This window comes from Cyanistes caeruleus, chromosome 2, assembly GCF_971803275.1.
Source record: "Cyanistes caeruleus chromosome 2, bCyaCae1.hap1.1, whole genome shotgun sequence".
Taxonomy (NCBI): Eukaryota; Metazoa; Chordata; class Aves; order Passeriformes; family Paridae; genus Cyanistes; species Cyanistes caeruleus.
The window spans coordinates 111,117,323-111,143,439 of NC_141702.1; the positions used below are offsets into that span (position 1 = coordinate 111,117,323).

Sequence of the window (26,117 nt, forward strand, 5' to 3'; positions counted from 1 at the left end):
GGATGCTGGGACAAAGGGCTGCCAGGCTCTGTTGTTGGGAGTGTCTGACTTGAGTGAAAGTTAGTTGTAACAGAAAAATATTTTATAGGAAGATTATTTTAAGAAATTCCAACAGAAAAACCTGTCTGGCTGAAAGGTACTATTTTTTTGTGTGTTTTCAGCATCAAGCTGAATTCAGCTTTAATGTAGGTACAGTAAGTTTGCTTTTTTAAGTGAAAACCATGCTTAAAGGAGTCAGAATTAATATGCTGTTCCTTTCCAGTTTAGCTGATCTTGAAATGAATACTTAAAATCCAATTCAAATTTCTGCTAGGCATCTTACAAGCAGCAGTTATTGGCAAAATCTGTCTAGGTCCTTAATTGTTGCTGTTATTTTTTTAAATTTAATTTAATTTTATTTTACATTTAATTTTTATTATTTTACATTTCAAAATAGAGGTCTTTTAGTTACGTTGGTGGTGGTGGTTTTTTGGGTTTTGTGTTTTTTGCTGTTTTTTTTGTTTCCTCCCCCCTTTTTTGTTTTCAGTTTATTTTTTACCGTATCAAGCCCCTAATGTTGGCAGGAGGTTTTGCTTTGTTTGAAGTATCCACCAATAAACATACCTTTTTTCCTAGCCAATACTTGCTGCTGGATATAAGCCATGGGTGTTATTTTGAAGGCATTAATTAAAAGGCTTGGTCAGTTTTAACTTACTAAAAATAATGCAAATTTTTAGACTTTGGGTGTACAAAGAACTGTTGAGCTGTAAATGGAAATAATCTGTGTTGTTTTTGAGATTGACTTCTGTAATCAGAAGTGGCAACTTTTGTTTCAGGAGGCAGCTTGGAAGCAGTGTAACAATGTAATTAAACAGACTGAGCTAGAAGAGGAGGAATTATTCTAATTATGCAGTCTTTGGAACAGTTATTTAGCTGCAAATACCAATTGAATAATTTTATTTCTTATGTCCATACCTCCATCTTAAAACAGCTCTTGAAAGGTCATCAGCATGAAATGGGGCATCTCCTGGGAAATGATCATGGCAGTTTCCAGTTCCCTGGAAACCACATACAAAAATTTTGTAAATCTAGTAATTTTTTCATTAACATCCAAGAAAATCATAGCTTTGATGTTGACAACCATCTACATATAGCTTACTGCTGCTAAATTTGCCACATTAGCTCATTCTCGATTTTTATGTTTTGACAGTCTCACTAAGCTTGGAGAAGACGAGGTCAATTGAGGCTCTGGGTTTTTTTGTTTTGCTTGGTGTGCAAATGTGTGACTTTGGTTGGGATGCAAGTTATAGTGCAAGGTTCTTGTGTTTCTCTGTGGTGCTTTGAGGCTCTGCCTGCTTCAGAGATTTGCAGTAGCTGGTGCATTATTGCAGTTGGTAGAATGTTCTGGTTTTGTGCCCCTGGAGGGTGACAGAAAGCTGTGTTGCTTCCACTGGCACCCCAGCTGTTGAGGAGTGCTCCTCCCAGGAGCTGGGTGCTTTGCTGAGAGCAGATGATTCAGTCCTGCTTGGGCATACAGGCAAGGGGATGCCAGAATCAGGGCAGAGAAAGCTGTTTACAATCTCATCCTTCAGCGCCTTCCTTCCCCAAAAGTGGGTTCATACTGCTTGATGCCATGCCTGTTGTGGCTGTGGCCAAGAGCACCGGGCAATATTTTCTAAGTCTGCTCTCCCAGGCAGCGACAGGGCAAAGGAGCTAGCACAGCTTGCCATGGTTTCACTAGGCCCTCTCCACACCCCCCACCCCGTTCTTTTTTTTTTCTCCTTGTGATATTAATTTGCAAAAGCAAAAGGAGGCTGCTGACAGATGAGGAAGCTTTAATTGGGGAGCTCACTCTGCATAAGCCAGGAGTGCCTATCTCTCAAAATAAATATGGATTAATTTAGGGCTCAGTAGAGTGATCATTTGGAAAACTAAATATGAGTTTGTATCACACCAACCCTTCCACACTGCTCCTGTGGCAGGACACAGCATACCAGGAATCTGCCCCTCAGTTTACCAAATGCTTGTGTTAGGCTAAAGTCTTCTGCGGGGTTCTGTGTAACTCCAGGGTTTGCACTGTCTTTATATCTTCAAGCAAAGATTGCTAAGCAAGCTTATTCAAGCTTTTCAACCCTACAAGTATCAGAGGCAAACTGCTGTGTGTCTTAGCACACATTTGGTTCTTGTAGATATCAGCCTTTTTTTTTTCCTAGCTTGTGTAACCATCTCAGTTCCATAATCTGGGCACCTGAGATGGTGATTAGAATTTAATCTTCCAGACAAACTCTATGAATTGGTACCATTCCACCCATGCTGCCCACTCAGAGGCTTTTAGTGTGTTCACAATTTCTGTGCGTCTTCAAATGGTAGAAGTTGCTTTGTGTAATCTAAAACATGCCCTTAAGTAAGAAAGACAAACAAAACCCTTGTGCTCTTGGTTTGGAAGGGAGCTTTAAAAGAAACAAGGTGCCAGATTCTTCTGCTCCTGCATTTGCAGAACTGTAATCTTAGGGATGTGTCCGTGGACAGCAAGTAGAGAAGGAGGCATTAATGCACTGTAGCTGCTGAAACTTGCTTTGTCCGAGTCCTAATGTGGACACTGGAATTTCTGTAGAACAGGAGTATAAAGCTTTGTTCATGTATCTGTGTGTAAATGTCAAACTTGCTCAGTCAGTAAGAACAGCAAAGATCATCCTTCTCTTTAATTGCTCATGGTAGGCTATGCAGAATTTCTTAAATATTTTAGACAAATTGGAGAAGGAAGTGTCTGTTGTGAATAGTTGATGTTCCTGAAACTGTGGTTTTGGTGCAAGATACAATTTTCTGTTCTAGAGGACTGACAGAAAAATAATTTCTAATCTCTGTTTTTTGCAGACTGAAAACCAGTAAAGCCTTCTGTTTGAATGCTATTTGACACAGAAATAAGTTATGCAAAAGGGAATAGGTCCAATTAAAACTGACAGTGGTGTGCCAAAAAGTCTCTTGCATATTTTTTAGTACAAAAAGGTATCATTTACGTGGGAATTTTAAATGGGTTGAAACTCTGTCAGTCAAAGAGTTCCATTTCAGTTATTTTTTAAAATACTTTCTATCATGAGAATGCACCTAACAGTTATACTTCAGTGCTTTAAAATAAGAAGGGGTAACACTCAATTGGTCATCTTCAGTAATGCCTGTAAATTATTGTATAGAGATGACTTTTGGTCTATAGGTGGAGGTATGAGTAGGACTAGAAGGGGGAGGCTTGATGTTGCTCAGTGTCTGTCTTGAAATTTTCTGGATGCTGTATAGTCAGTGAGGACAGGAGATGGAATTTGAATTCAAAATTCCTTGCTCAGTTTGCTAAAACTCTTTCTGGAATTCTTGTTACTGATCTGTTTTATTGTGTAATGGCACAGTGGACCCCGAGAGGGGCAGGTGATGCTGACCAGCGGTGTCTGCTGAGGGAGGGGTGGGATGTGGAGGTGCTGGGGGGCTGCATTTGGGTTCCAGAGCAGGGAGATGGTCAGGCACTCACCTTCTCACACCAGCTTTGAAATGCACTGTTATGCCTGAGGTGAAATAGCGTGTTTTTTTTCTGGCTGTTTGTGTTTATTCACATGGCATTTGTCAGGCCCCAGCTCTGCAGGGAAGGGGGATCAGCACGATGAGTTCAGCGGGTTCACAGCAGGTCAGGCCCCAGTGGGCTGTGCAGGCAGGTTTGTGTAGTTCCTCCTGCTCTGCTCTGCTCTGCTCAGAAGGAACAACCTACCAACTTGAAACAGAAAGGTCTGGGATTTTTTGGTTTTAAAAAAAACATTGTTTTTTTTCCTTATTGTTGAAATGTAGAATAAATGTACTTGGAAAAGAGCATAAAAAGGAAGATCAGGCATCTGAAAAAGATCTGGCTCATGGCAGCAACTTCCTGTGAAATTTCCACTGTAAAGCAACACTTTCCATTCAAGGTTTGTCTGAATGGCCCTGCTAGCCTGTGCTCCTCCCTGCCAGTCAGCCTGAGCGGAACTGACTGGGGAGGTTGGTATTACAAACAAGCTTTCCTGGAGCAGCTCCTGGGTTTCTTAGCCATGGTTTGGTTTAGAGTGCTGTGTGGTGTTAGTGAGCTCTGGTGTGGTAGGCTGTGTGGGGTAAACATGTGGACAGAGCATCGCTGGAGTGAATGCCTGCCTAAGGGGAGTGTCTGTGATTGTGCCAGGGGGAGATAAGGAAGCCACGTGTGGCCCTTCTTGTGCAGTACTCAACCCCCCCGGTGACATTTGGACCAAGCAAAGAAAGCTTCCACGTGGAGAGCAGCTGGATGGATGGGACCTGAAATTCAGGGATTAGTCAAAGCTTCTTTGTGGTAGTGCCAAAAGGATGGTAGAGAACACAATTTCTGAAGACCAGGGTCAGTTTGTGGGTTCTGCAATGTAAAATTCTCTTACAAAAAGCTTTAAGACAAGACTTTGTTAGATAGTTCTGGAGAGGTTTCTTTGCTGCAGTAACTCTTGGAAAAATGAAGTAAAATCTGCCCTTGTCACTTCTTTCTGAATAATAGATGAACTTGGGTTTTGTTTAATTCAGCTCATCCTGCAAACTTCATTTGTGTTTGGTTTGAGAAAACCAAGTAATCGGCAGTACATGCTACACATTCCACACTCAGCCTCGCAAATAGACGCTGTGCAGATCCAGTAGGTCTGACTGCACTCGTAAAATAGGTCAGAGTGTCTTGCTCTTTCCCTATTTTGTATAAACCAAGAAAAGCCAGACTAGAGCTTCTAGTAAAAGTAAAGCATAGTCTTGAGATGCAGGTGTTGTAGAGGCCAGTCTATTTAGCAGCAGATGTATTAAAAATCTAAAATTCACTTCACAGGGGGATTTCTGGTCTTTCAACGCGCTTGTGTAGTCTTGAAAAAATCTGTAGAGACCTCTGGTGGGAAGAAATGGAGGAACTTTCTGTGCTAGAAAGTGAAAATGTAGAGATGGATGGATGGATGTCAGCTGTGACGTCGTCTTGCTTTCCCTGTTTTAATGATTTCTCTTTTGAAATTTCCCAGGCTTGTTAAAACTACTGAATAGTTTTAATGATAGAAGAACAAACTTTGCCTTATTTTAGGGGCTTGATGCAAAGTTCACAGTAAGTAGTATCGAGAGAATGCTCCGATAGTCTGACATAACTCTGGGATGGCACAGGCCTTACCCAGGAATCTTTCACTTCCACCATGGAATTTAAGGTGATGTGGAGAAGAAGACCCCAGACCCCTTCCTGAAATGCGCAACTTTCTTTTGTAATCTTATAAAATTACAAAATCTTACAATTGTTCATCTTACAGTTATCTCAGAGGGGTTTTACCTGCACTGTGTTTTATTCTCCTCCTAATGTCTCTGGCTTTTGCCATCAGTGCTGTACCTGCACTCAGCAAGAGGACTCATTTGGCAAATGCATCAATGCATGACATCATTCCTACAGTATCACTGGGCCTGTTTAAAGCATTGGCAGTATTTGATTGCACTTCCTGCAGTTGTAGGCAGCTGTGAAATTTCATTGATTGTGGTGAACAGGAAATTCTGAGGGGAAAAAAACCTCAGTGCAAGGCTTGCAAAAGGCCGTGGCCTGATTAGATCCTTGGCTAATGGTAATACATGGCAATAGTGCAGGACCTAGTGCAGAAGACTGCACTGCAAAGAGCGCTTTTCAAAGTAATTAGCTGTAAAATGAGGAAAAGCAACGTTCATTTCAAATTAATGGTGGTATAGAACCAACCACATTTATTTTTAAGAGACCATTAGACAGCCTTGCTGGCTTTTCAGCAGTCATGTAGAAAGCTGTATGCTGGTGGGGCGGGAGGATTGGTCCCTAATGGAAATTGTGCATGGCATGCTGGGTTGCACAATGCAGAAGGGACAAAAGGTTATTAAAAAAAAATTCTTATCAGAAGTACTTTGACATTAGTCCTCAAGAAATTATTTTTATCCTTCAATAGGTGCATCTGCATGCTATTGTGCTAACACTGCTGCTTCTCTTATTAATTATACTCTTTTAAGCTTGCTTCACAAGAGTAATCTAGCAGCCTGTGAACTAATTAATGCAGTTCAAATGTAACATAGTAAAAATAAAACAGCTCAGCTGAAAAAGAAAGAAAAGGAGAGGGGATAAGCAAAACTCAACACTTCGGCAGTTTGATGCCAAAACAAACTTGCAAGGCTGTACAGTGTGGGGTAGGTACAAAAAAGATATCTTCTACATTTCAGGCATTTAACAGTTATTGAGTGTTATGAAATGTAGCAGTACCTTGCTACTAAGAAATCCTGTTACTTGCTTTCCCAGCTTTAGCAAAAGGTTGTTAATCACTGGTCTTGCTGTTGGCTTCAGTGGTCTGAATTAAAGTTAAGTGCATTTACAATTCTTTCCAACAACAGATTCTAACCCCAAGTCTTCTACAGCTTTTTGTCATTGAACATTAAGTTTAGTGGAGCATTATGTCCTGGGTAATGTTATCAGCTTCTGCTAAAAGGTTTACAAAACAAGAGTTCACAGGAGACTGATACATTTCATGTTCTTCCTTTACAAGTGATGTTTGGAGAGTTCCGTAATCAAAATATTGTGCCAAACACTTCCTAGAATGGTCAAACCAACCCACAAAAGACCTTGAATCTTGCACAACCTCCTTTCAGTTGGTAAAATTTGTAGTGTATGAGGTGCTGATCAGATGACAGTTTTTTTCCAATATGCAGGATGTTTTTATTTCATTATTTAATAGTTGTGGATATGGCAAAGTTTTATTCCAGTATTTATTTTTTTTTTCTTTTCTTTTTTTCTTTTTTTCTTTTTTCACATGGGTTGTTTCAATGGGAAAATGGAAGGTACCAGAATCATGACTTTCATCTGACAGGAAATTCAGGCTTGGTTTTGAATTATAAGTGTTTTATAAATCTGTATTTTGGATCCCATGTTAATTGTTTAGTATGCAGGGCAGTGATGAATCTCTTTTTCTGAGCCAGAAACCTTGAAATCAATCTTCTCTGCTTCTTTGTTAAGTTTCACTTGTAAATAATTAATTAAGTTTACTACTTGAAAGTAGTAAAGAACTGTCTTTCTTCAAGAGTAGTTTTTTTGTGAAACACACAATAATGAGTAAATACCAAATACAGGTTTATGGTAAGTTTTAGAAAATATGATCTTTTGGAACCAAGCTGGATCCTTCAACCCTTGCCACTGGATCCATGCTCTTCCCAATGACAGTACCTGATGTCCCAGTGCTGATGGCTTCCTTTAGCAGCTCCCTCTTCCAGGGAAGTGCTGCTGCTTTGGCAAGGCTGCCTTGGTGGGAAACGCACAGCACCTCCAAGGCAATGGTGGCAGGTTCCAGCACAGTATTAAACATTTCTGCTGAAAGGTCAGTGGTGTTGAACTGATAGATTGACACAATTACTTTAATGGGGAAATGTAGTGTCCGGCTAAAACCCAGTTCTCTTCTTCTACTCCAAATCCATTGTCTTTAGGTTAGCAGTGTGTTATTCCTTGCTGTAGGCATACTGGCTTTGCTGAATAAGTGACTGGCTAAAAGCTGGTGGGTTAAAGAAATGAGAAATGTCATTTGTACAGCACAGGAAATTATTATTATTTTTTAATTGCTGACCATTAACATTTGTTCAGCTTGCATCATTGTGGATTTTGTATTTGGAATGATATCCAAGTTCAATAAGTAAACTTATAAAGATACTAAAACTGGTCTCCAGACTAATTCTTCAGAGGTGGTTTTATTTGCTTTGATTATTGACTAATGAGCAGCTAGGTTTATGATGTTTAAAGGAGGGGAGAAGTCTAAAGTAGGAAATACTACCTAATGCTTTCAATTAGCAATGTGCATTATGTGATATTGGCCATTTCCTAGCACTGAGATATTATTAATAACCTTGAATGCAAATTTGCTGACTAAAATATGAACTGGGCTTTTTCTTCTAGAGGTATATTGGCATAGGAGAGCAATGAACAGACTGTGGTAGGAAAGGTTGCTCTTGGTGTAGTAGTCAAACAGTTATATGAAGATATTTTAGAATTGTTGGATTTTAGGATTGTTGGATTTGTTTGATCTATTTAAAATTTGGATTTCTTCCTTGAAGAAAATCCCTTAGAAGAACTGCTGTGGTTTTTGTTAGGTTTCAGTGAAGCATGTGGTGTACAGAGTGGGGACACTCATCCTTTGGGGTATTTTCTTCCCTTCTCATCCCATTTAATTTTGCTAATTTTTCAATCTCCATATTGTGAAGATCTTCCTTGTTTTTTTTGATAAAGTACCTCTGGGTGTGAATTTCTCTCATACTTGAAGCTGAAGGAGTAAAATATTCTCAATACTTAACAAAGTAAATATACTGGTGAGAGAAATGAGGGGAGCAAATGCTGCTCCTGCTCGTCCGTCAGCGTGGCTTGGTCCTCTCAGTCTGAATTAAAACTTTAATTGGCTACTGCATGTTGGTGCATTTCTGTATATTCCTGGCAGAAGGAGTTCTTCAGGACTGGGAAATGTTGCTGGCATGGGTTTGGATTGCATTGCTTGGGGGGTGTGTTGTTTTTCCCTGGTGGCACAAATACAGTTCCCGTCAAAGGGCTGGTGCTGGTGTAAGCCAAAGATGAGAACCCTCCACCAAGTGAACAAAGAGCTTTCAAGTCCAACAGGATGACCAAGCAAAATTTTGCAGAAATTGTGAGCAGGGTCAGCCTGCAATTTAAGTCACGTAAACAAGGCCACAAGAGTGAATTTACAGTTTAAAATACAGCAGATTATTTCACTTTCAAAAAAAAAAAAAAAAAATTAAGCTTGTGTCCTCATTTCCTTTGCATGATCTGCCTTTTTGGGAGAGCTTTAGTTCTGGTGGGGTTTAAATGTGAATCATGGGTGAGGTATTGTTTTTATTGTAATATGCAGAAATGATCAACAGCTCAATTGAAAAGTATGTATGAAAGGAAATATGGCCAGTACTTCAGTGCCTAAAATGATTATTAAACCAGTTGGGGTTTCATTTGAAAAGTTAGTTATTAAGTAGGTAGTCTTCCTATGATGAAATAGCAATGGGAACACTGCCTTTACTCAGAATATTTCTGTGGGGATTTTGGGTGCATTTTTTAATTGTGATTTGAATGTATTGTGTCTTTCCTTTTTCTTGGCTACACCCATCTTCCCACTATGATTTATTTTGCTGTTTGCTTTAGAAATGCAAGGATTCTTACACTGATGTCTCAAAATTCTGAGCAGTAATTTTTTTCCAGGCAGAGTTGCATATGCAGGTTTAGTACTTTTAAGTGGAGATGTGAACTCCATTGAAAATCATTTGTGGGTGGATTTGCAGCTGGGCTTCATGAAGGATTTCAGGTCATCAGCCAGAAAACAAAGCTGGAATGGTGTCAGGAGTCTGCACCAGAGGGTTATAGGTCTGGAAGTGGGACCAGAAGTGTGGTCCCAATCATACAATGGGAAGTGTATCATGGGGGGAGGGTGGGAAGTCAGGAAGTTAAGTCAGTATCAAAAATCACTCAGACATAACTGTAAAACTAATGAGGTAGATATAATAAGGGTAAACTACTAACCGATAAATAACTCCTAAGAAATTTAAAGAGAAAATAGTTTGTACTGGAAGGGTTGTTTATTGAGGTTTCCATCTATATTCATTGCAAATCCCAAATAAACAATTGCTTGGGAAACCACACTGATTTTCAGTATGTTTGTCCTTCGGAACATAAGTTGAGGAAGTGCTGATTTAACTGTTGTTGTCCAAGGAGATTTTGAGGAGTAATACAGGACTTGATTCTCCTGTTCTTTAAGTTATTCAAGTAGAAAAATTATCCTTTGTGTAAGAAAAAGTGAAATTACCTGTTTTCTTTGCTACTTGCAAGTGACTTTAATATATCTGTGTAGAAATTCAAGCTAAAATTTGCATTAGTGTTTATTTTGGCTACTGGAATGTTTCCATGTTCCATGAAAGAGTCTGGGTCCTGTTCTCTGCCCCATGGAAGAGTTTCTCAGGTGTGCTGCTGGCTCTGGGGAAATGTCCACAGGCAAGGAGAGCAGGAGGACAATGATGACATTACTGTGTGAACTGGAGGACAACCTTTATCTATAAATACACATTATTTTTCCTGTTAAATGGCTGATGCTGAGAGTGGTTTTTATATGAGCTATATTTAAAAGAGCATGTTATCCACTAAGGATGTCATTATGTGTTGCAAGAGTTTTAATATAAACAGTTTATATATATTGATCTTGTTGTATTTTAAGCTGTTTCTTCCTTATCTTCAACAGGCAGCCAGATAAACTAGTGGTGGTTTGGACAAGAAGAAGCAGAAGAAAATCCTCTAAGGTCAGTTGATTTCTTATTAAGTCACAACTTTAGTGACAAATGGGGTCAGTGGTTTGAGGGAGCAGCCAAATAAATAAATAAATGAGAAGTATTTTAGTTGTTGAATTTTCTTTTTAACTCAATTTGTACATAAAGTTCAGAATAAACTGCTGTTGATGTCAGTGCTAATTTATGGGAACCCTTAACTCTGATTTTAGCTTTGGTTATTTGTTTAGCAGAACTGTATTACCATCAATTCAATTCAGTTATTAATTGCTAGACCTAATTAGAAAGGAGAATTGGTTTCTATACAACAAGTGTAATAAAAAAAAAACTAATTAAAAAAAGTAATAAAGAATCTGACATCCCTGCAATAGGCAGATAAAGCCTGAATAAGAGGCTATTTCACCTGAAATGCTACAAATAAAAAAGAATAAAAACAGGGTCTTTCAGCCCAGTAGTGTGTCTTTGAAGTGAATATTCACATTTTATTTCTACAAACAGTGTGGACAAACCTGTGAATTTGTGTTTCATGAGTAATAACTTGGTAGTCTGAAGAATAGAAAGCTCTGAATGAAGTCTCTCCAGTTTCTGATAAAGTTTGTCTTTCCTGGGGATGGGAGTGCATGCTGATTCTCCCCTTCCCTGGAGAATCTCCTCTTCTCTTTGAGATGACTTGGTCTTAGTTGCTCATGTGGCTTCTTAGCCTGGTTGGATTTATTGCTAATGATCTTGTCAGAGAGGAAATTTTGGAAGTTATAATAATTGTTTGACTCTTCAGTTAAAAAAAAAGATGGTCTAAGCTTCTTTTTTTTTTGTATGTGTATTTGTGTAATACAAAATGATATTTCAGTGAACTCTGTAATAATGGAGAGAAGGCATCCATGATAGAGAAGATACCTTGAAATAATTGTGTTGAAGAACTTAAGTATTTAGAAAATGGGATACACAGTTTTCTATCCTGCTCAGGAGAGACTTAGGGTTTATTTTTTACTGGTATTCCTCTTTTTCTGGCCTGTTTTTCTGATTGCCATGCATATTTGTTGTATTTTGTCTTTTTACTTGAGGTATAAGCTATTCCAAGCTATTTTAGATGAAGACTGGTTCCTGACTGCACAACTAAATGCTGTGCATCCAAAATTCTGCTTCAGGTTTTGAAAACCCAAAGGTATTACCTGATGAGTAAACAAGGGTGTGAGCTCAGTCTGGTACCTGTTCCTGTTCCATGTTCCATACTCATCAGCAAAGCCAGTCAGACTATTCCTGTTTCACTGAAGCATCAGCTATCTCAAGTTCCTTTGAATTTACACGGTGTGTATCTAGGCAGGAAGTGCTGATGTCAGTAACTGATGTCTGATGTGGCTCACTCTATGATAACCTCTCTGATTTAGTTTCATTTAATTTCATTTCTGTTGCACACAGAGATAAAAGTTATGTCAAACAGTAAGTGCAGTGCTTAAACAAGCTTTGTAACCCTGAAAAGCTTGGTGATAAACAAGGTATTTGTTCATAAATGACTGTTTTGTTGGGATTCAGAAACAGAACCTGTAAGAGAAGTCCAGCATGGCTTTGTGAAATGATGGGTTTCTGCCTGTCATTTTATAGGATCCAAATGACAGCATTTCCCTGAGGCTACAGGGTTTTCTGGCATTAGCTCAGCCTTCTGGGCTTTACGTTTTTTCAGCTGGGCCATAAAGTTCCATGATATGATCTCACTTTTGGTCACCAGGCAGTAAACTGGCAGATTTAAACCTGAGACTCAGAAAAGTCTCTGGCTGACTTAAGTCATGTTTAGTAAGATCCCACAAAGGTACTTTGAAAGTTGAGTGGCCCCGAAACCTGGGCAGTGCATAGAGTTAATTTTAAAGCTTAGGTAGTTGATGTGACTTGAGTGGTTTGGGTCAAAAATTGTAGATCAATAAATATTCTTGATCTCTTAGTCATCCTGCCAGTAAAATACGTTATTCAACGTACTTGTTTCATCTAATTGCTTTATTGGAAACAAGTCAAATGAATATTTCCTCTCTTTTTATTTTTGGTGGACACTGGGTTCAGTGAGTACAAAGCATTAATAATTGTCTATGTTTTTCAGCTTCTTGGGTGGGAGGAAGGGAGGGATGAGATTTTAGCTTACTGTAAAGATGTGAAGACATTTTTGGAGGTTATGTTTTCTGAACTTTTAGGTCATTAGGGTTAATGAGGGGTATTGCCAGCAGATAGTTCACAAACTCACAAACATGGTCCTTTGGATGCTCTTCAGCAGTTCTGTGTCTCATTTCTACTGGGAAAGTACAAGAGATGTATTGAGCAAAAATGTTGTGCAACTGGAAGATGGAGCTATGGATGTCCACTGGGATGCCTGCTCTAACTGGTGTGATTTAAAATGCTGTTGAGCTGAAAGCTGAGTTCTTGATGTCCTTTGAAACCCTTGTTTTTGTGGGTTTTCAGGATTTTGATATGCCTCCTGCCCCACATTCTCTTTTTCCAAATAAACTACAGTGATCCCTTTATTAAAAGAAATAGAGGCATCATGTGCAGGAGTCTGAATATTTTTCTTCTTACAGTGGGAAACATGGAATAGGAGCTGTAGATATGTTTAATTACATTAAGTTTCGAAGTGTTGCAAATGAAAAGCAAATACTCATTTTGAAAGAGCATATAAATAGCAGTCTGATGGGTGGATGGATACAAGACCATAAATATATCCAGCAGTTACTGACCTTAATGCAGATTTAAGTTACTTACAGTTCTATTTTGGGACCTGCTCTCCATGGGCAAGTCTAATTTCAATGTATTTCATGAGGTGTGTCAAGACGAGGTGGCTCTGTGTGATTTGGCATCCCCATTGTGTGTGCCAGGAATTTACATAAGATGGTGATTTGCACTTCTGCTGTGCTTGGCAGAATTACTGTGCAGTCCTAGAACCAAAATGAACTTTCAGCTTGGGGAGGGTGGGAGTTCCCTGTCTGCTGGTGCAAATGTCGTCTGTTTGCAAAATCAGGTACGCTCTTGAAGCTTTATTTAGATGCTGTTCCGCATCCATGGTTTACAGAAGGTGCAGCTGTGGACTTGTTTAACTCTTTTTCTGGCACACTGGAAAGTTGCCTGCCCAGGTTTTCAGGCCCTGGACTTTTGGACCTCTCTCTCTCTCTCTTTTTTTCTTTTTTTTTTTTTTTTTTTTTTTTTTTTTTTTGAGTGGTGGAAGTATGTCTTTGTTCTACTGTAGACCAAGGGAAAAATGTGTTGAAAATATGTTTACCTTTATTTCACTGAGATGCTCTCAAATTTCCAGGCTTTGAACTAAGAAATTTCAGTTTGACAATAGATGTTGCCATGATGTCAAGGAGGTACTTTCTACTATTCCTGTGAACATGCAGAGGCTTATGGTTGAATTACACACCTCAGAAAAATCAAATTTGCACTTGCTTCTGAGAGCCTGACAGAATTATTCTTCAAAGATTCTTTTCATATAAAAGCTGAAAGAAGGTGCCTTGCCTTGATTTCAGTACTTCTGTTGCAGGTTTATGAAAAATGGTTTAAGCACAAAGGAGAAGGAACAATGCTGAGAAGAGGGAAAGAACTTGAGCAGTGAGAAGTAAGAGCCAAGAGAGGCAAAGGGGCAGGGAGTAAAAGGAATCCCTTGTACACAACAGCAGTGTGGCCAGCATTTTTCCAATGTTCCATCAATATTGCCATCAATAAAGCAGCAGCTGGATCGCCTGTTTTGCTGTCCTTGGCAATCTGTTGCCTTTTCTGGCTACTTTATTGCCCAGTGCCAGCCCTGCCTGGCCCTGGCAGGCTGGAGTTCCAAAGGCGTGTTGTGACCCTGACATGCTGGAGACCACCACAGTTCAATAGTGCCACTCATGGGGCTTCTCAGTTTTTTAGTAAAGTTACAAGATCATGCTGTGATTGTAATCCCTGACTGTAAACTGGAGGTCATTAGTACTCTTCTTTATTTCTGGGAGTCACATAAAGTTAACTTGTGGTGACGTTCTGAGGTGCAGTGATGGCTGTCCCAGAAAATGATAAGAAAAATAACTCTGTGTTCAGGTTTTTTTGTTTGTCTGGGCTTTGATTTTTTTAATTTGGTTGGTTGTTTTTCTTTTGTAGTAAGAAATCATATAGATGATGTGAGAAACTGATTGAAGAAATGGGGCAGAGGCTCTTTATCTGAGCATCATCTACTGTAGATGGTGAATAAGGCAAGATTTGGTGAACAAAATAGCATGAACCATGTATTTACTGCATGATGTATTCATCATGTATGTCATGAATGTGTGTGTGTGTGAAATCAAGCTTGAAGAAATAGCCCAGTCCTAGAGAACAAGTGGTGGTGATGAGTTTTTGCTCATTCCCCAAGCTTAGCAGTCTTTCTGTAGCTTTTTAGCAGTAATGCCCATATGCACAATGACAGTTGTAACACACGTGCGTGCCGATGAATTGAAGACATTCATGGGAAGACCTGTGGGAATCCACTGGTTTCCTTGTCTGCTCTAAAGGAGCACTGACAGCAATGTGTTGATCAAAGGCTGCCTGGAGTTTCCAGGGCTTTGAGCTTCCTTCTTTGGCACGTGCTGGGTTTTTTGGACTGCATCCCAGGGTATGAGTGTGACTGGAGCGTTGTTCTGCTGCCCAGCCTTTTTAACTGGTGGGCCAAGCACAGGGATTTCAAGATGATCGTGGGGGGGATGCAAGCTGTAGTCTGGAGTATGGTCTTTAATTTGTCTCCCTTTGTGACACTGAACTGCAGTTCAGAAGAACAAGAAGAAGCCTTTCACAAACTGCTGGTTTCCTCTGGTCTGAGGGAATTGGCAGCTTTTCCCAGTCCATTCTTTTTCCAGTAGGTCTGTTAAAAGCCATATACAACTCTGGCTGTCTGGGATGGTGAATGACTTTGGTGAGATGCATCACGTGGAGCAAATCCTTGGTGTTCCAATATTCCAAAGCCATACTGCTGGCATGGAGGCACCAGATGAAGGATCTAGCTGATCTAGTCAGCTCTTCCTCTTGAGGTTTTTTTGGTTTTTTTCCTGTCTAAGTGTTCTGCCTGGATAACACTGAAGAAGAGGGATTATCCTTACAAGCTGAGCTGCCCTAAGCACTGCTGGAGCCAGCTGAGCTCCTCCTGGCTTCTTGTGCCCTGAACAGCCTGTCACACTGACAAGTAGCAGAGCTGGCCTGATCACAGGCAGCTGGCAAAATTTTATAAGGAAAAAAAAATCAGAAGTTTGCTGGCTCACAATAAAGCCACTCTTGTGGCTGCAGGTGAGGAATAATCCTAGGTCTGTTTCATATGAGTTTTGCTTTTAAAACCCAATATTGACAGCTTGGCAATAAGAACATATTTTTTATGCACAAATATAAGCTGTTCCATAATTTGCAGCAGGGTCAAAATATTATGGTCAGCTCTAGTATCTTACTGAAAAGTAGCATGAGATTGTCCTGCACAACAGGAGGAGGCAAGGTGGTAGTGAAGAAAGCAGAAAAAGAGATGAAGCATCTGAAAGTGCAAGCTCCTGAAATAATGTAGCATCAAGTCTGTCATTCCAGTTCAAGCACAGCAAAACAGCAGAGATGTTCTCATCACAGGTGGTGGATTGCAAAGCTGGCTGCCTGGATTGGAACTGTTGTTTTAAAGAGAAAAATGAATCTTAGAACTGGATAGTCTGAAGTGTCCATGCAAGTCTGTAGGCTTATCTCCACTGCCTTATCTTTAAGAGATTTTCTCCTCTCCCAGTCATCAGTTTTGTGCCAGAGCAGTGGCGTAGGTTGGACAATGTCATTCACAGCCCTACTCTATTTATAGGGTATTTCAGCAGCCCCTCCTGTAGCTCCTGTTTCCAGATTTAAAAGCTTTCATGCTATATTGTCTTCTCTCATTTTCTACTGGCAGAAAAAGGAAAGAGTTGCCTTTTGCTTTGAAATGCAGCAGAGCACTTCTCTTTCCAGACCATGGTTCCCATCCCTCAGATCTGGAGACAAGTCAGGCAGGGCTGTGAGTGAGGCACCTGCCTAAGTAGAAAAGTCTGTCTAAGCAGAAGTTACTTCTACTTAGCTGCCCTTGCCTTGACTTCCAAGACAATGGGAGATGGCTGGTGAAGACCAGTAGCAAATGAGGAAAAAGTGGGTCTAAAGGCACAAGCATCCAATGGAAAATGGAATTAGAGGAGAGGATTAGGGTGGAAATGTACTGTGCAGATGCAGCATCTCGCCTCGGCTGAGCCCTGACAGCCAGTCCTTGTCACCTGCAGTGGTGGCCGGATCCAGCTCCAAGTCAAGGTTTATAATTCAGCTTTTTGATACAGGCCAGATGTAACTTGAAGAAACAGCAACACCGAGGTGCCTGGCGTGAGAAATGTTGCATTAGAATAACACTCTGCATCTTAATTTTAAATTACTGTCATTTGCCAGTCCTCTGTGTTTCTCTGGCTTTGCTTTCCCCTTTCCCTTTCTCCTTCCCAACAACCCAGACAGTCCTTTTGATGTTACATTTTTCTGTCATGCTGTTTGTGTGATACAATATTTATTTTTCAAAGCCTGAGGAAGACTTTGTAACATTCATGATCATAGAACAGCTTTGCTTTAAAAGCTCATTAGTTAGAGCTTGTCTCCTGGTTGTTGCTTTCAGTGACAGAAAAACATATATATCCCTGTGTGTTTATTGTGTCTCACTGACTTTCCTGGTGGGAGGAAATGCTGACAAAGGGCTTGAAGTGAAGTGTTGACTGCACCGGTGAATGCTCATTTTCTAGGTTTTTTTAATAGATGGAACAAGTAATCCTCAGCTGAGCAGGCTGGCAGTGCCTTGACCTCGGACAGGAAAAGTTTGACATAATTGTCTGTATTGACCAAACCCATCAGGAAAACACAGGTTTCAGACACACCATGAACTCCAATTATTTTTGTGCAAACTGGTACCTGGAAAGAGGATGGAGTGGCCCCTATGGAGGAGAGAAGTTAGTGATTTTACAAGATGCTTCCAGAGGATATGGCAGTGAGCTTGTGCCTGGCTCTGGATCACTGCCTCGTGTCTGCTGAAGATCTCTGTGGGCAAGCTGGGAGTGATTCAGGGGGCTGCAGGTTCTGTGGGACAGACACACAAACTGCAGCTCCAGAGTCTGTGGTAGTAGTGACATCTACTGTGGTGTGTTTTGCTGGTCACAAAATACCTTTTTCTTGTAAAATATATAAGTTTTGTTTGTGTTATTTGGTGTTGTTTTCTGTTGTTCAGAAAGTGCATCCAGGCCCTCTTTAGAATAATGAGATTAGACTGAAATTCATGCAGTAAAACCACTAGAAATTGGGTTCTTTCAAGTTGCTCTTATTTTAAAATTTCCTTTTTTTTTAGGTGCTCCAAGTTTCTACTCTGCAAGCACAAAGCATAGACACTCACTGAAAAATCTGATCTAATAAGGCCTCTTTGGGAGCTGCAGTTTCAAGCAGAACACCAAAGATAAAAAAATATGTGATAAAACCAAAGGAGAGCTGGCAGCATTTGGCACTCCCTGCTGTACATGGTCGCAGAGAGCTGCTGCCTCCAAAGGGATGGGGCTGCTTCTTCAGCTTTGTCTTTCTCACTTAGGTACAGCAAAGTCATCCTTCAAGCTGCTCAGGCTACCTCAACATCCCTAAGAACCTGAGTCACAGGTCTTGCTAACCTTATTAAAGCAGAAATATGTTCTAATATTCTAATATTCAATTTGAATCTGAAGTTCTGAGCATTGGAAGGAGTATAAAATTGCAATGACTGATGCTCTAGAATTATAAAAAGAAGAAAGCCAAGTTAATTGGCTTCAGGTAGCAGTAAATAGATTGCACAGTCTTTCCTGATAAAACATCCACATGTTTCTAATAACACCCTGGCTAAGTAGCTGTCACTTCTGCAGCAGCATCCTTCCCTCATTTGTCTTACAGCATCACAAAATAGATTAAGTTACGCTTGGAAAAAGGCATACTTATTCCAAACCAGAGCAGAAATGCTCACACTAATCCAAACTGATGCTCAAAGGTAGACAGGTCCTCAGTCTATTTAACTGTTGGGTTTTTGTTATATTTTCTAGGTGTAGGTACCCAGCATATTAATTCTTTAAAAATTAAGTGTTTTAGTAGAATTATAAATCAAAGTTTTCACTTTTCTTTCTGCACGTAAAACTTCTTGCTCCATTTATGTGTAAATGTGATTAGACCTGCACTATGTGTTGTACACAAAACAATACTCAGCTTGCTACAGAAGTTCTGACCTTACAGCCTTAATTTTTGTAAGGTTTTGAGTGTCCTGACCTGTGCTATGTAATAAAAAAGCTGAGTTTATGATATTGTGAGGAACAGCTTTAGTTCAATGGAAAGGTCTGAGTTTCCGTACTGTCATTTTTAATTGTGTCCTTTGAAGTGTTCAGTAGAGTCATGGGTTTAAGAGCGTGACTCTATTTGAGTCAGTGATATGTTACTTTTACCTGCATGCCCTGGGTCCTGTGGGAGTCAAGTCATCACTTTTATAATGGCTTTAACTGGGTATTTTTCTTCCTTTAGGCACACAGCTGGCAGCCTGGAATCAAGAACCCATACCGTGGGGTGGTGGTATGGCCTGTACCTGAAAATGTTGAAATTACTGTGACTCTCTTCAAGGTATGTTTTTTTGAAAGCATAATCCTTACTATTTCCTAAAAAATACATTAAAAATTCAGTCTGGAAATTTTTAGATTATAGTCACAAGGTCTAATCTTGCTGGTTTTATGTCATTAACCACACAGCCTTACATTCTCAGTTCAAATCTGGGTGAGAGGGATGGTCTGTTCCCTGCCAAAGCTGACTTCTGTAGTTTAGTTGACACACTGAAATACCCACTGAGCTGATTATGGCGAGGCATTGGCACAGAGTCCAGCACATGTGTAACTGTGCACGTAGTACATGTGTAAGGACTTGGCATGGGTTACAGCCTGGTAGGTTTTCTCTAAATACTGGAAGGCAGAAGTTGTCATAACACAGTCATTTCTAGACTTCCTTGTTCAGTTTCAGTGCACACTATTGGCTGCAACAGAATCCAGCTCCTCATTTCCCATTATTTAGAATGCTACACAACCATCACAGTGCTGATGTGATTGCAGCTGTAAGAGTGGGTGTGCAGTATTTGAGCAGCACAGAGAATTATAAGATTTACAGGGAAATTTTTTATTTTTTTGAACTTATTTTGCATTTGTTCTACTAAAAAAAATGCTTATTTGTGTGGCTGTGAAGCAGGAGGAGGAAGTTATGCTTGAACTTATTTCTCAAATATCATTGGGCAAGGCCCTTTCTGCATAAAGATAAACAATGTAGCTTTGCATGCATGACAGTGTAGGAGGCTGAAGATTTCAGAGATTTTCATTCCATAGTTTTTCCTCGTTCTTTACTCTGGTGCCTTCATCTACATTCTGGCTGTTCTTATGCTTAGCTGCTCCCTTTGCAGCTTAGGGCAACGGTAACATACTTCTTTCTAATTAGCAATATTTGTATTTTTTTGTCTTGGGGAATTTCCTGAGCTTGGATGTGGCTTCTGATTAGCCTTAGAATGGGAATTAATTACTTGGTTCATTAAAATTAAAAAAAGGGGTTGCCTTATTTTCCCCCCACTTTTTTTAATTCCTGCCCTTGGGATGAACACAAACTTCTCAGGTTGGCAGTGATCATAAACTATCATAAACTTGTCTCTCAGCAAACACGTAGTCTTCAAATGAGATTGAAAACTTCACTACCAAAAATTGGTAGGATCTCTGCTTGGACTAAGAAAATTGTCAGCTTTATGTGGCAATGCTACGTGTCTGTACAATCTGAATGTGGTTATGCAACACTGTAAATGTTTCTTGATATTTTCAACATTTAAAGTGAAGCAGAAATGTACATAAATCTTGATGGTGATTATGATGTTACCTGAAGGATGAGAAATAAAGTTTTTTTTGGGTACAGCTCTGTGATACTGTGGCTTTGGAATGAAGGTGTCTTCCAGCCTTCTCTTGCCATTCCATTTTTTATATACAATTTACATTTGTACTGATTCAGGGTTCTGTTACGTAGAACAGCTCAGCAGCCTTGTTAGTTGTGTAACTGAGACTGAGTAGTAAGGGATGGAAGGGCCTCTGGAGCCAGTGTCAGGTATTAAAAAAGCTTAATTTTACCCTGCAGGCAGATCTGTTCACTAGACTTCTTCCTCTACCCTAAAAATGAGCCTGCCTGTCACAAGAATTGGTCTGGGAAGAGGAGTGTGAATAACCCCAGCAGCTGTGCCTACTGTAAATGGTACTCACTGGTCTCTGGGGGAGTGAGCACTGGATTTATAATCAAAATGTTGAGAACCCTCACACTATCAGACAGCTCTTACTATAAAATCTGCTCTAATTGATCCTCCAGCTCTAACAAGAGTGTCTGTAAGTGGCCAGGTACCCTTTGTTCTCTGTAAGGGAATGCATGGGTGGCACAGAGCAGTTTGTTGAGCAGGCTGTGTGATGGCCCAGGGGTGCTGTACCTGTGTCAGAGCAGCAGCCTGCCTGCCTGAGCTGTGAGGGCCAGGGGATTGCAGGCAGAAGATGGTGTTGGCCCAGTTCAGGCTGTGCCCAGTCCCCTGATGGCTTTGTTGGCTCTGTGGTGCTTCAGCTGCAGCACAGGACGTGTCCCAGCACCCACTGAGCTGGCATTTCTGTAGTTGTAGGTTCTGGACAAAGGCAGTCAAAAAGAACTGGCTGTTTGTCACACAGCTGGTGCATTGTGTGGGCAGCGCTGGAGCAGTGGGAAGTGTGTGATGGCACTCTGCAGCCGCCTTTCTGGAGCTGACTGGGAAGTTGGGTATTTATATTGTTCCTTCCTCTAGAAGAAAGGGGACAAAAAGGCTGAAAACAGTAAAGCTCAGAAAAAGAGGCTGCTCATCTTGCAGTTCTGTAAAATTCCTTTTTGGAGCCAACCCTCTGCGTAGGAGGGTGATTATTGAAGGGTTGGCACTTTGCAGTACGTGCACTCGACCTGGCCTTGTTTAACAACCAGGAGCTGTTCGCTTTCACCACCACCTGAGAAGCTCAGGGAGCTGCTGCCTCCGTGTCCACCCTGGCAGAGCCCAGAGCTGGGAGCTGGCTGCTCCCACAGAGCTGTGTAGCAATCACAGATAACAAATGAGTGCTGTTGGGAATGGAAGGAGGGGGCTCCAGACAGACAGCTATGTGTTGTGGGAAATGATTCACACACTAGTGGCAGTGCATTCGTAAGTGGCTGTTGAAATGTGTTGCTGGTAGGATTAGGAGATAAGTCAAGGTTTCAAGTGCTGATGAGAATGTTAAGAGTCTCCTCTCCAGCAGTCAGCTGTGGACACTTGAGAGCTGGCTAAGCAAAATGCCTGTGATCAGTCAACAGATGAGATATTCTGCATTATCTGCACAGCCCTACTTTGGGTGTTACCTTGTTTACGACAACATATTTGTAATTCTTGCACAAGCAAAGTACTGAAGAGATTACAACCTTCATTTAGAAAACTTTAACTTCAAGTAATTTTAAGCTTTTGTTTGTTTGTTTCAATTAATTCTGGGCTGCTGGTAAAATTTCATAGTGTCCTGGAGTCATGTGGGGAAAAGCATCGTATGGATATATTGATCCAGCTTCCCTTGACTAGCTGTAGCTCCTGCCCATCCAGCCACTGAAGTGCTAATTACATAAAAAATTCCATCTGTTCTGAAAGTTTAACTTTTTCCTTTGCTGAGCTCCACACTGATGTTTAGTTATGCCTTGGGTTTTTCAACCAAACTGGGGAGAAAGAAACATCATGAAACAATAAGCCTATTGTGCATTTGAAATCCATAATTTGTGGTGCTTTCATGGAAAGATTCACAAGTGCCAGAAAAGCCAGAGCTGAATTTCCACTTTTTTTTTTTACCGTGGTTGTGCTCCAGAAGTTAATTTTTTAGAGTCCTTACATTAGGAAAGTTTAACTACTATGTGTGAAAACTTGTATACTTTTCTGTGGGTTTATTTACAAACAGAGATCTTTATCAGCTGAGAGAGATTTTAAACCAGAAATTTTCAGTGCTTTTGGTAAAGCTAAATGAACATCAATTGTACCATGAGGATTTAAATTGCGACATCATTATTTTCTAGCTCAAAAGCAAAGTGACTTCCTGAGCAAAAATGTTTGTTCTTCAGGAGTAAGCATGGACTTTGCTTCATTGGATTACACAAAACACTTGTTTTGTCAGTAATGTACATGGTTTAGCACACCAATGTCCATTGCAACGGCAGGGACCATTACCAACTCTTAATTCCAAGGTTTGAAAAAGACATTTTTAAAGGCATAGCTTTCTAAGCACACACACAAAAAAGTTATGTGTAAAATAAGAATTAAATAGATGTTCAAGGCATACTTGTGTAGTTGAAAGTATTCCTGTCCCCACATATTACTCAGAAAAAATCCCTGTCATTCTTCTTGAAAGCCCAAGTCTATCATGCTTTGATTTTATAGAATAATAATTGTCCATGCAGGAACACAGCACCAAAGGCAATGTGTTCTTAGGGGAGGAAAAAAAAGAACCCAAATCAGCCCCAAACCTCTTCATAATGCCATTTCTTGTAAGTAAGGACCAAGTTCAGGTTCAGAATATACTTATTTCAGTTTAGGAGGGACCAGGGTCTTGACCAGATACTATGGAGAATATTCCATTGGAGCGAAAACCAGTTCCATAGGCAAGGTGTTGTGTGTCAGACATAAAAATCATAAGCTTGGGGGAATAAGCACATTTGCATATAAAAAAGTTAAATTGTTAAAAATGTAAAGGATTAGTGGGGGACTAATTTTAAAAAAATATTAAAAAAAAAAGAAAAAGATATTCAATGCTTGCTGCCTTTCTCAGAGGCTTTACAGTAAAGTGTGAGCTTGGTGTGGTGATGCACAGGGATGTTTCTGCTGGTCTCCTCAAAGCTCCCTGCTTCCTGGCAGCTCCAATTAAAGCTGATCACAGTTGTATGTGATTTTCTAGACTAATCAGACCTCTGTAATCGGCACTGAAAGCAATAAGAACTGGGTCAAATTCTGAGTCTTGTGCAGTTTCAAGCAGGCAAGTACAAAAGCTGAGGACAGATGCTGGAGTACCCAGAGCATCTGCTGCAGGTCACTGGTAAAGGGAGATCACACACCCTGTCAGCGTTTGATGTGATTCACTGTGACAGTCCTTAAGTAGTTATTCCCCAAGAAGAAAGACTGAAGATTAAGGCTGGTATGAAGTGATCTAATTGAAAGACAAGCTTCAAAAACCAGGAACGCTTAGGGAGGAAGCATGGGGAAGGAAAGGAGGAGGGGACTAACAGTCTGAAGGTCTTCCCTACCCACTTGCCTGCTGATTAGGAAATGCAGCAGTCCCCTGATATGTCCTTTGTTCCTATTACAATAAATGCAAAAATAAATCTGAATATAACCTGAATTTTTGGAGAACTTTTACCTTTGTTCAGTCATCTGAAACCACTTTGTCCTCTGCAGAAAAGATCTAGTCCTTGACAGAATGGATTCATGATGGGCTGAACAACAGAGAACAGAAAAATGTATCTGACATGTCCTTTCTCTTCCTAATCCCAGAAGAGTTGACTTTTTGGGTAGTTGGCATGTAGATGGGTAGAATGGTGTCACAGAAAGAAGCTGAGGGGTGGGATTGCAAAGAAAAGCTGATGTCCTGTCTCTTGCATAGTTCCCTACTATTTGCTTCTTACCTGAGTGTTACTTTTGGCACACTAAGGTCATCTTGTGAGACAAGAAAGAGAGGAAAAAAGGGTAGAGAAAAAAAGGCTCTAAAACTTAGTTGAAGATGCTGAAAGGGAACATCAAACTGAGACAGGAAAATGGGACCCATGTCTTGGTATTAAAAATGATGGATTTTTTTTTTCTCATAGTAAAATGAAGAGGAGCAACAGGCTGTTCAATCCATTTGCCCTAATGTTTTGTTTTCAGTTCTTGGTGAAACCATAGTGAGTGCTGGATAGAGTGTAATTCTGCATCTGAGGTATACTGGTGAAGCAAATACACATTATTAAAAAAAAAAAATCTTTTGCCAATTCCCATTATTTTACAGCGAGATGTGAGGCAATTTGATCCTTAATCTTTTTAAGTAATTTTCATTATCATTTGCTTTTAGGAAATAGGAATGAGGTCTGTTTATAACTCTTGACTTTAGGTACTCCCAGCTTGTATCTGCTTGAAGGTGAGGTGAGGTTTTGTGTGCCCTGTTACCAGAGAGTGCTTTCATACAGTACTGGAGCTTTCCAAAGGCTGCTATAACCATTACTTCTGGAGTTATTCTTCTTTGGAATAGCATTTTTTTCCCTAAAGCATAGTCTCCTGTATAGTCCTCAAATAATAGTTTGCTAAATACATCACATGAGTTTTATGTGGGGAATGAATGGAGAATATGGATTAGCCAGTGAGGGAAGTATGTGGTGGTGTGGATTTTTTACTGATATTTGCTCTCTTCAAATCCAAAATAAGATGAACCATTAGCCAGATTTATAGAAACATCACCTGTTATGGAGACCACATGAGGAAATGTCAGCCCCAAATGTAACATGTTATTTGCAGTAGAAACTGTTATAACTATAATCATACAAGAAACTGTGTTATAACTATAATCATACATGTATCTGTTTACATGACCACACAATAAAGTCCTAAGTTAATCAGAAATAGGACTCTATGCTGTTCCTTGGACTTCTCATAAAAGCATTTTAGTGGAAGAGTGAAGCCACTTACATGTCTGTTGCGAGGAAATCCTGATGCTTATATATATAAAATTATTCAGGGTTTCCTCTTTCTGGAGACATTTAAAAACTAATAAGAAACTTTTTTTTTTTTTTTAAATCTGGATTTGGCTTTAAATCTCAGATATCCTACACATATGCAAAGTGTTCATGTATCAGCATATTTAATACTCTCTGAATATGTGGTAAGACTGTTCATGAGAGAAGTCCTTGAAGCTTTTAAGAGTTGTTTTGGGGCAATACACTGCATTTATCTTCCTAAAGTGTTCACAACTTGCTTTCAAGTGTGTGCTAAAATGTTGAACATTAAGGAGTCTTTGCATTATACAGTGTTATTTTGCTCTGTCAGATGATCAGAAATACTCAGCAGAGCACCTGGTTCTGTAGCCCTCAGAGGTATGAGTTTTATTGCCACTGACAGAGAGCTTGGTTTGACTTTGTAGATTATTGCCTTGCAGAAATAAAACAGGGAGCGTTTTGTTTGTTACGTGGGATAAAATATTTGACTTATTATAATATAAAATATTTGGATTAATATAATATAATGGAATATAATATAAAATATTGGAAGCAGTTTTAGGTCAGCCTGTGAGCTTGTCCTAATAGCTTTTGGGGGAGTTAGGGGAAAGAAATTTAGCAGGATGAAATATTTAAGAGTTGAGTCACTTACTATGGAGTAACTTATTAAAACAAAAAGTGGTTAATGATCCCATTAAATCTCATTATGTCATTTCATGCTGTATCAAAGGAAGCAATTAAACAGAAAGGTAATTGCCCCAGGTTAACTCCTAAAAAATGTAAGTATTTAATAGCTGGATTACAGAAAGTTACATCTGTAGAATTTATACAGTATACACCAAACCCGTAGGTATGATGTACTTTATTTACATAATGCAGAATTCCACAAACCTGATTAATGTGATGGAGTGATAATTACATAATCTGATATTTACAAGATATGAATTGGAACATGGAGATACCTCAGTATAATTTTGTATGTATCTACTTGCCCTTCTGTCCTTATGGTTACTGATACAGCATGTTTTGACACTCATTTGCAGTATTTAAATTAT

The 26,117-nt window shown here is 39.8% G+C and overlaps 1 protein-coding gene across 31 annotated transcripts in view; it reads left to right on the forward strand.

The window, feature by feature from the left end:
* Positions 1 to 26,117, forward strand: part of EHBP1 (EH domain binding protein 1) — a 207,745-nt gene that overhangs the window by 18,316 nt on the left and 163,312 nt on the right. For all 31 annotated transcript variants that reach the window (XM_086879111.1, XM_086879112.1, XM_086879114.1 and 28 more), the window contains exons 3-4: positions 10,254 to 10,311; positions 18,823 to 18,918. In XM_086879111.1, coding sequence (XP_086735237.1) covers positions 10,254 to 10,311; positions 18,823 to 18,918 — 154 coding nt within the window. The remainder of the gene's footprint in view (positions 1 to 10,253; positions 10,312 to 18,822; positions 18,919 to 26,117) is intronic.